Source organism: Perissodus microlepis, chromosome 20, assembly GCF_051167445.1.
Source record: "Perissodus microlepis isolate ML-2025 ecotype Zambia chromosome 20, ASM5116744v1, whole genome shotgun sequence".
In the NCBI taxonomy this organism is placed as follows: domain Eukaryota; kingdom Metazoa; phylum Chordata; class Actinopteri; order Cichliformes; family Cichlidae; genus Perissodus; species Perissodus microlepis.
The window spans coordinates 18,712,188-18,726,077 of NC_140480.1; the positions used below are offsets into that span (position 1 = coordinate 18,712,188).

The window sequence follows — 13,890 nt, forward strand, 5'->3', positions numbered from 1 at the left end:
CCAGATCATCCCCCAGGTAGCGACGGCCATCTGTGACTGTCTAGTGGACGACTTCATGGCTTTGCCTTCACCTGGAGACTCATAGAGAAAGTATATACAGTGGTCCCTCATTTATTGCTGCAGGGTTTCTCAGAATAACTAGCCCCTCGCCACACACTTTATTCACTTTATTTATTTATTTTTTTTACACACACACATGAAGATTAGTCACAGTTCTCACAAGTTGATTCTCACAGTGCAAACCTTTGTAGATTTCAAAACGTAAAAGTATCATTATGCCGTGTTTTTTCTTCGTCTTCCTGCCACTTTTGTGCGCCTTTTTCCCTCCAGGAGTGATGATGTCATCATCACTCCATAAGCCAATGAGATTATCACATGACATTTTTGAATGGGGATATTTCTTTTTAACTGTTTTCAATTTAACGTAATATTTAAGTGTTTCTTAGTTTTAGACTAGTTGGTTAGTCTATTTCAATGTTTTAAACCATATCCCAGGGTTTTTACTTCACCATTTATGGAGTTTTAACAAGCAAATAAAAGACAGAGCTTAATTCTGTAAAGATTAGATGAAAAATACTCAAATGATAAATTTAATTGGTTTATTATTTTGTTACATAAGTTGAAAAAAGTAAAACAAGTAACTACAGAAACAACATAAAAGAAAGGTTAAACAATCAAATAAGTAAATGGGGGGGGGGGGGGGGGGGGGAGGAGAGAAAATCCCAACAATCCTCTGAGCAAGCACTAGGCGACAGTGGAGAGGAAAAACTGCCTTTTAACGGGCAGAAGCCTCCAGCAGAACCAGGCTCAGGAGGGGGCAGTCAACTGCTGGGACTGGTTGGGGGGTGAGGGTGAAAAAAAGAAAAAAGATTAAGAAGGTAGGGAATATGTGTTAGGAGAGAAAGGGAGAGGGGGGACAGGAGAGGTGAAAATTAAGATGGATCACAGGTGGAGGAGGACGAGGCTAAATCATCTGAATAACCAGCAGAAGCTTCTTTTCTTCGTTTCCAGGTATTTTTCCATGAGCGCTTTTTTCTCCAGGATAAGGGTTCTCAACTGATCGTTTGTTTCTGCATTTTGCTTCTCGAGTTGCTTGCATCTTTGCTCCATTTCTTTTAATCCTGCTTGTTCTTTTCTAGGCTTTTCTTTCGGGTCTTTGTATGTTGCCTCCTCCATTCGATTTGCCTTGCACATGTCTGTATTTCTCTCTTGTTTTTTGTTGTGCATCTCTTCTATCAGGTTAATTTTTCTCTTGAATTCTTGATGCATACGCAGCAGGTATTCACATTTTTTCTCTTGTTGTTGCTTTTGTGCCTGCATTTCAGTTATTTGGCTCTTCAAGTCACTGACCCTCAACAACATTACATTCATGAGCTCTGAGTGTTTTTTCCTTATTCCATTGATTGTACACTGCATCTCTGAACATTGTTTTTCCAGTATTTCCTTCTCTCTTTCCAGTTCAGGTGTTTTGTCCTTCATTTCATTACAAAATTCTTGCAGTTCTAGATTCCTTCTCTCAAAGTCCTGGAGAATACGTTTTTCTTCTTCCTGTTGCTTTTTTTCTTCAAGAAGCTCTTTATTTTTGCACTCTGTTTCATCAAACCTGACTTTCAGATCTACGTACATTTCCCTCATGGCTTTGAGTTTGTGCTGCATTTGTATTTCCTTTTCTCTTTCCAGTTCAGATGTTTTGTCCTTCATGTTATTACAAAATTCTCGCAGTTCTAGATTCCTTCTCTCAAAGTCCTGGAGAATACGTTTTTCTTCTTCCTGTTGCTTTTTTTCTTCAAGAAGCTCTTTATTTTTGCACTCTGTTTCATTAAACCTGACTATCAGATCTCCGTAAGTTTCCTTCATGCCTTTCAGTTTGTGCTCCATTTGTATTTCCGGTTCAGTCTTCTGTTGGTGGATTTTTTCAATTGTTTTCTCAGCTTCATTGAGCTTTCCTTGAAGCACCTGATTCTTTTGCTCCATGTTTTGGAGATCCCATTGTATCTCCTCAATAGTAGCTTTCTTTCCTTGAAGCTGGGCAGATGTTTCTTTTAATTCAGCACTCTGTGTTCCCGATGAAAGAAAGCGGGAAAAAAACTTCTTTCGTCCTTGACCAAACTTCATTCCCCAGCCCTCATTGATAATTTTTATATCAGGCTGGCGTTGCTGTTTTCCTTCCAGGTCTTTATTTCGTGCTTCCAATTGTCTGCACTTCTCCTCTAGTTGACGCTTCTCTTCTTCAATTTGTTTAACTTTGTAATGGAGGTCAGAGTTTTCCTTCTGACTTTCCTGTAATGCCCTTTGGACTGATAAGACACCATCCATGGTCATTTCTCCTGGAGAGATTGGCTGGCCAGACCACGAAGGACAGGCAGCATTATCTTTTTTTCTTTGTCGGCGTTTTCGTGGACGCATGTTGGAGCCTGTGCACAGTGACTCTGAAAAGGTTTAGAAATATTTCCAAATGTATCTCTTGTCGAACGTTTGAAGGCTGCGAACAAACTTCTTTAAAATTGCTGCTTCTGATCCGTATTTAAGGACTTCAGAACTTCAAAGGATCAAAGGTATTGAAGATGTCCTTGTGACATCATCACTCCGTAAGCCAATCAGATCAATCAGATTGTCACATGACATTTTAAAATGGGGATGGGTTTTTTTTTAGTTTTTTTGAGTTTTCAACATTTGCTCCAGGAGCTGCGCCTGGATGACGGCCGCTTTCAGCGGTACCACCGTCTTTCCCTCGCCCAGTTTGAGGACCTGCTGTCCCGCGTTGGTCCAAGCATCGCCCGCTTAGACACCAACTATAGGCGCTCAATCCCTGTCGCCTGTCCATCCGCCTGCGGTTAGTAAAAGTGTTTAGTACGGTAGTCCTTTATTGATGCCTGTGCTAATGTATGCTAAACTATCGTTTATACACTGCTAACATGGATGTGGTATGCTAACAGTGAATGCTGTGGGTGTTTACTGATAGCAAACTGTGGTATGGAGACGACTGTTTATAATATTTCTAGTGATACTCAAAAGTAGGGGTGGGCGATATAAACGATATACGATAGAAATGATATAAATTTGGCCAACGATAGAGATTTTGACTATAGGGCTTTGGAGCGTGATGTCACGGGGGTGGGCGTGGAAAGGATTTTGGCCCGATCCGCCATTTTGGGGGTCTAAACAAAGCGCAAGCGAAAAAGGAGCGAAGGCACACACAACAGCCATGGTTCGTATTTGCTGTGTGGTCGGCTGCAATGTTCGATCGCACGACCGGCAAGAGAATAAGCTTGAAAAGGGTTTGTCTTTTCATTCTTTCCCAACCTGGAAGCAACATGAGGCAGCTCGTGTATCGATGTTACCAAACGAAGGCGTCTAGCCTGGATAGCAGCTGTGAGACAAGCTGATATCCAGTTCTCTTCCATCTCCAAATATCTGTTGGTGCTCCAGACATTTTCATTCCGGTAAGTTCTAAATATGTTCATATCACTCTTTATAGCCTATTAGTTTTATTTTCGATGCGCTCTGAGCTCATAGCAAATGAGAACAAACATCCTACTGAGTGATTTTGCAGACCTACCTTCTATTTATAGAGTTGCTAATTATTTGGCATTATTGCAGCAAACCAGCCTATGAAATGGATGAAACTGGGTTTCAGCGCTACACAAGGGACCTGCTTCAAACATACCACCATGCCAATCAGATTACTTCTTCCATGTGAGGGTGAAGAGGTGACCCTTCTGGATAAGATGGTGAAGGTTTGCTGCGTTTGTTGAACAGTGTGGTAATAAAACCAGGGAAAAATGAAACTTGCTCCTGTTAAATATTCTTAAGTCTTTTGCTGTATAAATAGTGGTATTTTTTTTTCAAAAGATACAGTAAATAAAGTAATGTTAGTAGTGGGTGATATCATGTAAACACTGTCATGATTTTATGTAAACATTTTGTCATTTGTAAACTATAAATGACATGGATTCTACATTGTAACGGATGTGATGTTCTATAAAGTGGTTTTAATTAAAAAACAAAAAAAAGGGGCAAAAATTAGTTTGTTTCTTTATTCAATTTTTGAACAGTGGTACTCAGTCAGTACATATTCAGTAAATGCTAATTATTTACACGGCAGTGCACTACAGGCATAAATCTAGACCCCTAGATAAAACATTATGGCATTATAGCAGTGACAACTCCTCCACAGTAGCAGGTCGGATTTTTCTTTTTTGAGGACGGCTCCTTTTACCTGTCACTACGGATGGTCTGTTTATGTTTTGATCGAGAGCCTTTTTTGGGCAGCTTAAGAGGAGAAGTCTATCTTATGGCCAACCTCTGGCTGTATCTTGGTCACATTACCCAGCAAAACCCAGTATGCAGGTTCATCTGTAACAGTCCTTGTGCCACAGATCAACACTGTTGCTTCTACATTAAACAGAAGAGCAGCGACGTGGGTGCAGGTCTCCACGACTCCGGCCTTACAGGTGCAGTGGGCGGCTTCAACCTTCCCTGTGATGCTCACAGTGACCCATGGCTGCAATGCTGGTTCATTCAGTCTTTGAGAGTGCAGGACCTGAAACACACACAGGCAAAGTTAATTTAAAGACAAGAACTATGAGCCAAGGCCGACATAAATGTGTTTAATCTACTTTATCATAAATGTAACAAAGTGTTTAGAAAGTTAGCACATACATGTAATTTTTCATTTCTTTATGCATCCATCTATAGAACGCTGCATGTTATATTCTAAATCTGCCTGTTCTCTGTCAGAAACCTGCCTGCAGAAAATGAACCTAAAGTATGAGATGCAAGGATGTAATCACTATCAAGATGAAGAAAGCATAAAGTGACAATTATGAATCACTTAATATGATCAGGAGATTCTGCAGGTCATTAATCAATGTATAACACTAAATTAAAATGGATTTTTAGTGACACAGGATACAAATATGGAAGCAAGATGTATAATGAGAATTATTAATAATAAATATGAATAAATCATTGCAATTTCTTTAACCATAAAGAATAACTAAATCCATCAGGACAATGTCACATCAATGCACTGAACTCACTATGTTATCCACCTAACAGCCTCCACGTGTTCTCACTGTAATTTCCCCTCATGAATTAATTTATGCTGCACTAATCTGAATGTTTGCAGGGAAATCAAACGCATTTCACACGCAGTACTCGAGCTGACTTACCTTTGTTTGAATGACGACTTGTACGCGCTGATTCCACAGATAAGGTACGAAAATATGTCAGGCTACGTCAATAGCGGTTGGTCTTCAGGGTTTCTACTCCACGGCCGTATTTCATACGGGTCCACATTTCCAATGCACGCTATTTTCTGCAAGTACCGCCACTTCGCCTCTGAACGAAATCGGTCTCTATACAGTCCATTCTCTTTTGAGCTGCTTTTAAGCGTCTTGTAATCGTCGTTCCAACACAGTGTATTTGTTTTGATTCGTAGACCCCGAAAATGGTGCCGCGCTCCCACAATGCATTGCAGCGTGATGTCAACTCCAAAGCCCTATAGGCTGGCAGTCGTGACGCTTGCATCAGGGAGGGGCTACCCTCCTCCCTATAAAAGGGTGTGACACAGCGTCACCCGTCATTCAATTTCCTCTTCTTGCTTCTTAGAAACCTCATCTCTCTTGACTGTGAACGTGAGTGCTAGCTTAACTGTCCACGCGAGCAAGCTAACACCTTGGTCACCGGGCGCTAGCACCACTCGCGTTTCGAGTCGCCTGCTCTTCACCACAGAGCCAGGTCGGAGAGTGTGTTAGCTGCCACCACGCACCTAGCACAACAGTTAGCTGACCAAGCTAACTGTCTTTGCTACACACAGTCACCAAGCCAAGTCGCACAAGCACTAGCCACCACACTAGCTAGGTCATACTAGCTCACCATAGCTACCCGACTGAGAGAAGAAAAAAAATAAAAATAAAAAATCAGCGTTAGCTGTCCAGCCATTCCAAGCTAGCTACACCAAGCTTCCTTAATATGGCAGACTGCAAACCGCTGCCCAGAATTTGCCCCTGCGGTTGCAAAATCTCAGGTTCAGATACACATGACACGTGTGTGATGTGCCTCGGGCTGCAACATGCCCAAGCGGCTATTTCCACACTGGGTATATGCGAACACTGCGCTTGCTTCACCCTAAAAAGCCTTTGCCAAAGGCTAGCCCGCCAGGCTAGCCTGTCGAAGAAGGACCCAATGCGGTTGTCACAGCTGCCGAGGCGAGCCGTGTGGTGTTGGAGGGAGAAAGGACCCAAAATGCAAGCAGTGGATGATAATGCTAGTGATTTTTATTTACAAAGTGGAGTGGTGGCAAAACAGGCAATGAGGGAGGACAATAAACTAAAGAAACCTAAACTGGGAAAACTAAATAACTAACCTGAGAAGATACCAAAAGGGATGAGAGGCAAAGAGACGCAGACGAGGAACAGGACACCGTGGAACACAGAGTAACGCAGACTGACACAGAGTAACGCAGATGAACCGGCAACAGGCAGGAGAACACACAGGGTTTAAATACACACACCAGTAATCAGGGGATGAGAGACAGGAGGGCAATACAGCTGGGAGAAATCAGAGCTGACGGGACAGGGGGAAACGTAACCTGAACACACTCACATCAGACGGAGACCTTCACAATAAAACAGGAAACTCACAGACACAGAACCAGACAAGACACAGAACTAAACAGACAGATTCACAAGCAGACAGTGTGACACCATGGACAGACGGAGGGAACACAGAGAAGTGGGAGCAGGCAGGCAAAGAACAGAAACCTAACAAATGGCAAATCACCACAGAATACATACTCGGAATGAACAAAAGCATAAGGAAACACAAAACACTGAGTCGGCAGGCTCAGGACCATGACAGTTGTCTCCAATCGGCCCACCGATGGAGCACACTGAGTCCGCCACACCAGGCACCAGCTGGGTCGACGAGATGGATATCGTCCTCCCGCTGGTGGATGATGCCGAGGTCAGCTGCGAAGCTATGTTGTCTGATTCCCTCGAGGCTAATGACGAGCTACTCAGCGATTCCTCTGAGGGAGCGTCGGAACATCTCGTCTCGGACGAGGATGACGACGTTTTCTTTGCCCCCTCTGGTCGGAATTCTGCGACACAAGGGGCCGATTGTGATAACCCCGGCACACAGTCCTGCGGCATGGAGCTATTTGACGTTGCAAAACGGGCAGCGGAAAAGCTGGCAATCCCATGCCCTGTGGTGGCATCTGAAGTCATACATAGACGATTGGCTGCTGCTATCAGAGTCAGAAATAATGGGAAGAGAGCACACCAGGTTGACAGTGGATCATCTGATGGCGCTGGGTTACACCATAAACTACCAAAAGAGTGTCCTGCAGCCAGCTCAGGCCATCTCTTTCATAGGAATAGCTCTAAACTCCGCCTCGTACTGAGCGTGTCTCTCTGTGGACAGAGTAAAAAAATGCTATCACATGCTGGCATTTTTCAGTTGGGAAGATATCTCCTATTCAGAAAATGCCTGCAGATGCTGGGATTAATGGCGTCTTCACTGGCGGTCATTCCACTAGGCAGACTGCATATGAGGGAATTTCAGCGATGGGTTGCATCACTGAGACTGAATCGAAAGCGCCATACCCACCACCATATCAGAGTGACAGCAGACTGCGCTGCAGCACTCCACTGTTGGAGAAATCCCACATTTCTCACTCAGGGGGTGTCACTGGGGGCTGTCACAGCCAGAAAGGTGGTGACCACGGACGCGAGTCTCACGGGCTGGGGTGCCACTCACGAGGGCAGAGCAGTGAGCGGCAGCTGAGACTCACAACAGAGGGGTGCTCACATAAATTGGCTAGAATTGCTAGCAGCATTTCTAGCACTGAGACACTTCCTTCCCCTGTTGAGAAACCACCATGTTCTGATCAGAACAGACAACACCACTGTTGTGGCGTACATCAACAGACAGGGCGGGTTACGTTCCCGTCCTTTGCACATGCTGGCTCGAAGACTGATCATGTGGAGCAGCATCAATCTGTTGTCACTGAGAGCTACTGACATTCCAGGAGCTCTGAACTTGGGAGCAGACTTAATGTCCAGGGGAAACCCGCAGTACGGGGACTGGACCCTGCACCCACATGTGGTGACCCAAATCTGGACCCGCTTTGGCCAGCCACAGGTCGATCTGTTTGCCTCGAGGGAGAACGCTCAGTGTCCACTGTATTTCTCCCTGAGGGACCAGGAGGCTCCGCTAGGGGTAGACGCATTAGCTCACAACTGGCCACATGCTCTGCTTTATGCCTTAATTTCTCCCACTCTAACCAGAGTGAGAGAGAGAGGGCTAACAATGATATTGATCGCCCCAAGGTGGATGAGGTCCCATTGGTTAGCGGAGATTATGGCCCTCTTGTGGAGCGAACCTTGGCCTCTCCCTCTCCGACGAGACCAAGTCTCCCAAGCCGGGGGGAGATTTTTCACCCTCACCCTGAGCGCCTTGCCCTGTGGGCTTGGCCCGTGAGAGGTTGAATCTGAGTACGGCAGGACTCCCCCAGGGTGTTATAGCCACTATTCAGAGTGCTAGAGCCCCCTCCACAAGATCATTGTATGAGAACAAGTGGAGGGTATTTGAGGAATGGTGTGGAAAGTCATTATCCAAGAACTGTTAGATAAAGGAAAGGCCTTTTCCACAATTAAAGTATATCTAGCAGCCATTTCAGCTTGCCATGTGGGCTTCGTGGATGGCCCAGTGAGCCATCACCCGCTAGTCTGCCGTTTCATGAAAGGGGCACGACGGCTCCACCCAGTGTCTAAACCTCTCGTACCCACGTGGGATTTATCCCTGGTGCTGGGGGCAGTTTCACAGCCACCATTTGAACCACTAAACCAGGTGGAAATAAAAATCCTGTCTTTGAAGACTGCATTGCTCCTGGCTCTCGCATCTGCGAAGCGTGTCAGTGATATTCATGCACTGTCAATACACAAAGAGTGCACCCGATTCACGCGGGATAACTCTAGAGTCACACTCAGGCCAAATCCGGCCTTTGTTCCTAAAATCCTTATCTCCAATGCACCCCATTGGAGCTGGAAGCTTTTTGCCCTCCTCCTTTCTCCTCCCCTGAACAGGAGCGTCTACATGCTCTCTGTCCAGTTAGGGCTTTATATACCTATATAGAGAGAACGAAGGCTTTCAGGAGGTCGGATCAGCTGTTTGTTTCCTGGGCTAAACCACATCTTGGCAAGCCCACTAGCAAACAACGCATTTCCCACTGGATTGTTAAGGCGATCCAATTGGCTTATTCCAGCACGGGTCTGCCCCCCCCCCCGGAGGGACTTCGTGCTCATTCTGCCAGAGGGATGGCAACCTCTTGGGCCCTTTTTAGTGGTGTCTCTATAGAAGAGATATGTGCAGCTGCGAGCTGGGCTTCACCTTTGACCTTTGCAAGGTTTTACAGGTTGGATGTCACTGCACCATCTCTAGCCCACACTGTGTTAAGTGTGGGTCCCCACGAGACCTCCTAAATTGGCAGTCAGTCGTTCAGATGGGCTTATCTGGCAATACGGGAGTCTGCATATCCCCATAGTGAGACACCGAAACTAATGTTTGAAAGAGAACTTGAGGTTACGTAACCCCCGTTCTCTGATAACATGAGTGAGGTGTCTCACCAGATCACCCTCCTTTCACGACGCGAGGAAGAGGTGAGCTTATCTTGAATGACGGGTGACGCTGTGTCACACCCTTTTATAGGGAGGAGGGTGGCCCCTCCCTGACGCAAGTGTCACGACTGCCAGCCAATACTGGCTGGAGTAATGATATAGAGGCTTCTGAGGACAACGCTGAGAGAGCGTTCCCCATAGTGAGATACCTCACTCATGTTATCAGAGAACGGGGGTTACAGAATAGAGTAACCCCAAGTTTCAGCTCATTAACATGTCCCACCCTATTTTTTTTAAGGGGACCAAAAGAAATTAGACAATCGACTCAAAGGCTATTTCATGGGCACGTGTGGACAAACCTTTGTTATATCACTTTCAATAAATAGATAAAAGTCTTGGAATTGAGTTGTGGTGCTTGTATTTGGAAGATATATATGTGAAAAGTTCACCTGCGGTCAAAGGAGCTCTCCCTGCAGGTGAAACAAGCCATCCTTAAGCTGCAAAAACAGAGAAGAAAAAAAAAAACAATCCAAGAAATTGCTACAATAGTAGGAGCAGCAAAGTGTAAAGTGTGCGTGTTAGTCCCCATAGGGAAATAGTTCCTCTGCATTTAACCCATTCACCCAGTGGGCAGCCACCAATGCAGCGCCCGGGGAGCAGTGTGTAGGGACGGTACCTTGCTCAGGGGTACCTCAGGGTAGCCGTTCAGTGGAGTCGAACCCCCGACCTTCTGATCATGGGGCCGCCACTCTACCTACTGAGCTATCCCTGCCCCAAAATCTACAGACTGGCAGATCCTGAGAAATAAAGAAAGCACTGGTAAACTCAGCAACACAAAAAAAACCTTCACGTCCAAGGAAGATGGATCATCTTACAATCATTTCTATGGTGAAGAGAACCCCCTTCAAAAGAGCCAACCAAGTGAACAACACTCTCCAGGAGGTAGGCGCATAGATATTCAAGTCTACATGCTCGTCCAGGATTTGAACCCGGGACCTCCCACACCCAAAGCGAGAATCATACGCCTAGAACAACGAGCCACAGCAAGACTGTGCTCACAACTGGAACACTGTTTTTAAGCCTTCTTCAATAGCCATTTTTGTACTTTCAGGCCTTTGCTACTGACAAGCTCCAACAGGGATGACTCCAGAGGGACTGCACACAATGAATGAGAAAAAAAAAGGGTTCCCAGTCATCCAGGTCATGGTAGTCTGTTGAGCTTTGAAAGAAAGCAGCTGGAATTGGAGAGTCCCAGGTATTTAAACCCCAGATGGGGTTGTCTTTACCAGGTTCGTTGACCAACTATGAAACATATCACATGAGACAAGGTGTGAAAAAGAGTGGGTAATTATCAGCAGAGGTTTCGGGTGAAACCATTATGAGACTTTGACATAGTCAGTTTAACTTCTTTACACTGAAATGGAATGGCCTCAATTTCAATCAGACCTTGTGAGCTCTAATAGCTAGGGGTGCAACGATACACAAAATTCACGGTTCGGTTCGATACTTTGGTATCACGGTTTGATATTTTTTCGATACAAAAAAAATGTTCATGCCTTTTTAATTTGTCATTTATTAAAATTATAAATATATATTTTAACTCAAAAGTACAGTTTTTAAATTTAATGTTGCTGAAACAACAAAGTAATAAAAAAAAAATCTATCTGATCGAGAAATCACTCATCTTTGGAAAAGAGAGTTTATTACAGAGAAATGGCTCTTTCCAAAAATAAAAGCTATACTATACGCTTCTTCTGGGGTATACTCTCAGCAGCATATTAAACATATCAGGTCCCCATAAGGAGAATCATGTGCTAACGGCTGTCTAAATGACTCAGGTAAAGTTTGTAGCATGCGTGCTTGTTGTTTTTGTCTGCTTTCACTTGTCTTTGCACTAGGATGATGTCGGAGTAAATGTGCAGTCATATTCGTTGTGTTCCCACTAGTGCTGTCAGCGTTAATCTCGTTGAAATGACGTTAACGCCACAACACGGCAAATCTCCGTTAACGAGCTACCGCGGATCGCCCCGTGCGTGGGGCTGGACGGCGTCAACACATTAACGAGCAAACTGCGCTAACACACTGGTTCCCACCCATGTAATTGAGCATTGCGTGGCACATCCAACATACTGTTTTACTTTTGTCCATGACGCGCTTACCTTCAGGGTCATACGTCACATGAAAACCAAAATAGTTCCAAACGCCAGATCTGAATTAGGGTGGGGGAGGTTCAATTTGCCATGTTGCAAGGAGAGCTTAACTTCTGTCTCGCTAGTTTGCCCTGCGCTCAGTGAATCTGCGTTTGACTACTCCGCCTAGGCTGCACTGTCGAGCGCAGATCCACTGAGCGCTCAACACAGACAGCATCATCAGAGGAAAAGTTGATAAAATAAATTAAAAATTTTGTATTGTTCGATACATATGCGTACCGAACCGAAAGCACTGTATCGAACGGTTCAATATCGATACGAGTATCGTTGTACCCCTACTAATAGCCCTTTTCCACTAGCACCTAACTGGCTTGACTTAACTTGACTCAGCTCGGTCTTTAGAGTTTCCATTAGGTGGGAGTACTTGGTAACAGGTATTTTTTAGTACCTGCTCAGTAAGCTTTCCAAGTAACTCTCAAAATGTGACATATACAGATTGCATGGCAGGAACTGTGCAGTCAATGGCATCACTCAACGAGTCATGAGAGTGACTCCTTCACAAAATCAGTAACGCCATTTTTGAAAGACAAATTGGTGTCACAGATAACATTGAAAGGTTTGGCAAACAACATATTTAGTATGACCCAGAAGGAATTAAACTTGCCAAAGGTTTCCATGAAGCTGAAAGCTTGTGATGTACAATGGGCTCGTCTGGGATTTGAACCCGGGACCTCTTGCACCCGAAGCAAGACTCATACGCCTAGACCAACGAGCCACGGGAAAACTGTTCTCACAACTGGAACACTGAAATTACAGACTTAAATCTGCCTTCAAATTCAAGCGGGAATGTTTTTTGTTTTTTTTACTTTTATTGCCAAAAATAACAAGGCAATTCACATCAACAACATGACCTGAGACCAGATCTGCTGCATATAATGGTGGGGGTTATTCAAAAACTTAATTTAAAAGAAAAAACATATATACACATATACATATACACACATACATACATACCAATACCTAATCACAGATGTAACAATGTTAAGGCTTGAGTGTCCTTTCAAGATATTTTATAATTAGTCTCCATTTTTTCTCAAAGGTTGGCACTTTTAGTTGTAGTTGAGCTGTTATCCGTTCCATCGTATAGACATTTTTCAGTTTTCAGAAGCCACTGAGCAACTGTGGGTGTTTCTGGTTTGAGCCAGTGAATTGTTATCATTTTTCTTGCAGTCATGAGGAGGAGATGCAGGAGAAAGTGCTGCTCATAGGAGAAACCATCAGGAAAGATATCCAACAAAAAGATCAGAGGATCCATTGGGAGGTTGACTGACAATATGTTTTGTATAATGTTCTTGACATCCATCCAGTACTGTTGTATGTAAACACAGTCCCAAAAAATATTTGTCTGGTCCCCCACAAACCCACACCCTCTCCAACACTTATCACTGACACTACTTTTGGATAGAGAGGTTTTCAGTGGAGTTCTAAAAAATCTTAATTTAACCTTCCAGTCAAATTCCTTCCACATTTGACTACCCACCCCTCTATGGCAGCCACAACAGACACTCCCATGTGACATCATCCAACATTATATTGAGTTCCATTTCCCATTGTTGTTTTATATGATAGGCACTATCAGACATGTCAATCAGCAGTTTCTGGTAGATCAAAGACACTTGGTTTTTCAACGTACCTGACTTTTCAAGCAGTTTTATAAAATGGTTTTCCAACCCGATTGGTTCTCTTCTAATATTGTCCCAGTCTTTATGCTTTGTAATGTAGTCCCTTAACTGTAAGTATCTATAGTGGTCCCCTGGGGATAAAGCATATTTAGCCCTTAGCTGGGCAAAACTTTTAAGAGTATTCTTTTCAAACAGCTGATTGACTGTAATCATTCCTTTCTCTGCCCACCTTTCAAAACTCCGATCTGACAACGATGGAAGGAACTCAACATTTCCATTTATGGGAACCGCTCGAGACATGGTCAAATTCCCTTTTAACATTTTTAACACTTGGTTCCAAATCTTTACGGTGTGCTTGACCCATGGGTTAGTTATTTTAATCTTTTTCCGTGATTGGGGGTTGAGAAATGGGAGACTCCGAAGGGAGATACCTGG

The 13,890-nt window shown here is 44.2% G+C and overlaps 1 protein-coding gene and 1 pseudogene across 1 annotated transcript; one reads left to right on the forward strand and one right to left on the reverse strand.

The window, feature by feature from the left end:
• Nucleotides 1–737: 737 nt before the first annotated feature.
• On the reverse strand, nt 738–7,821 carry LOC146364383 (uncharacterized). The gene has a single exon (XM_084916372.1). It carries the CDS (start codon nt 2,404–2,406, stop codon nt 970–972), a length of 1,437 nt encoding a protein of 478 aa, XP_084772498.1. The 5' UTR covers nt 2,407–7,821; the 3' UTR covers nt 738–969.
• LOC146364384 (uncharacterized) lies at nt 6,886–8,495 on the forward strand (annotated as a pseudogene).
• Nucleotides 8,496–13,890: the final 5,395 nt, after the last annotated feature.

Coding starts and splice junctions, on each gene's coding strand:
- LOC146364383 (XM_084916372.1), bottom strand. CDS start 2,406: ATGCGTCCACGAAAACGCCGACAAAGAAAAAAAGATAATGCTGCCTGT.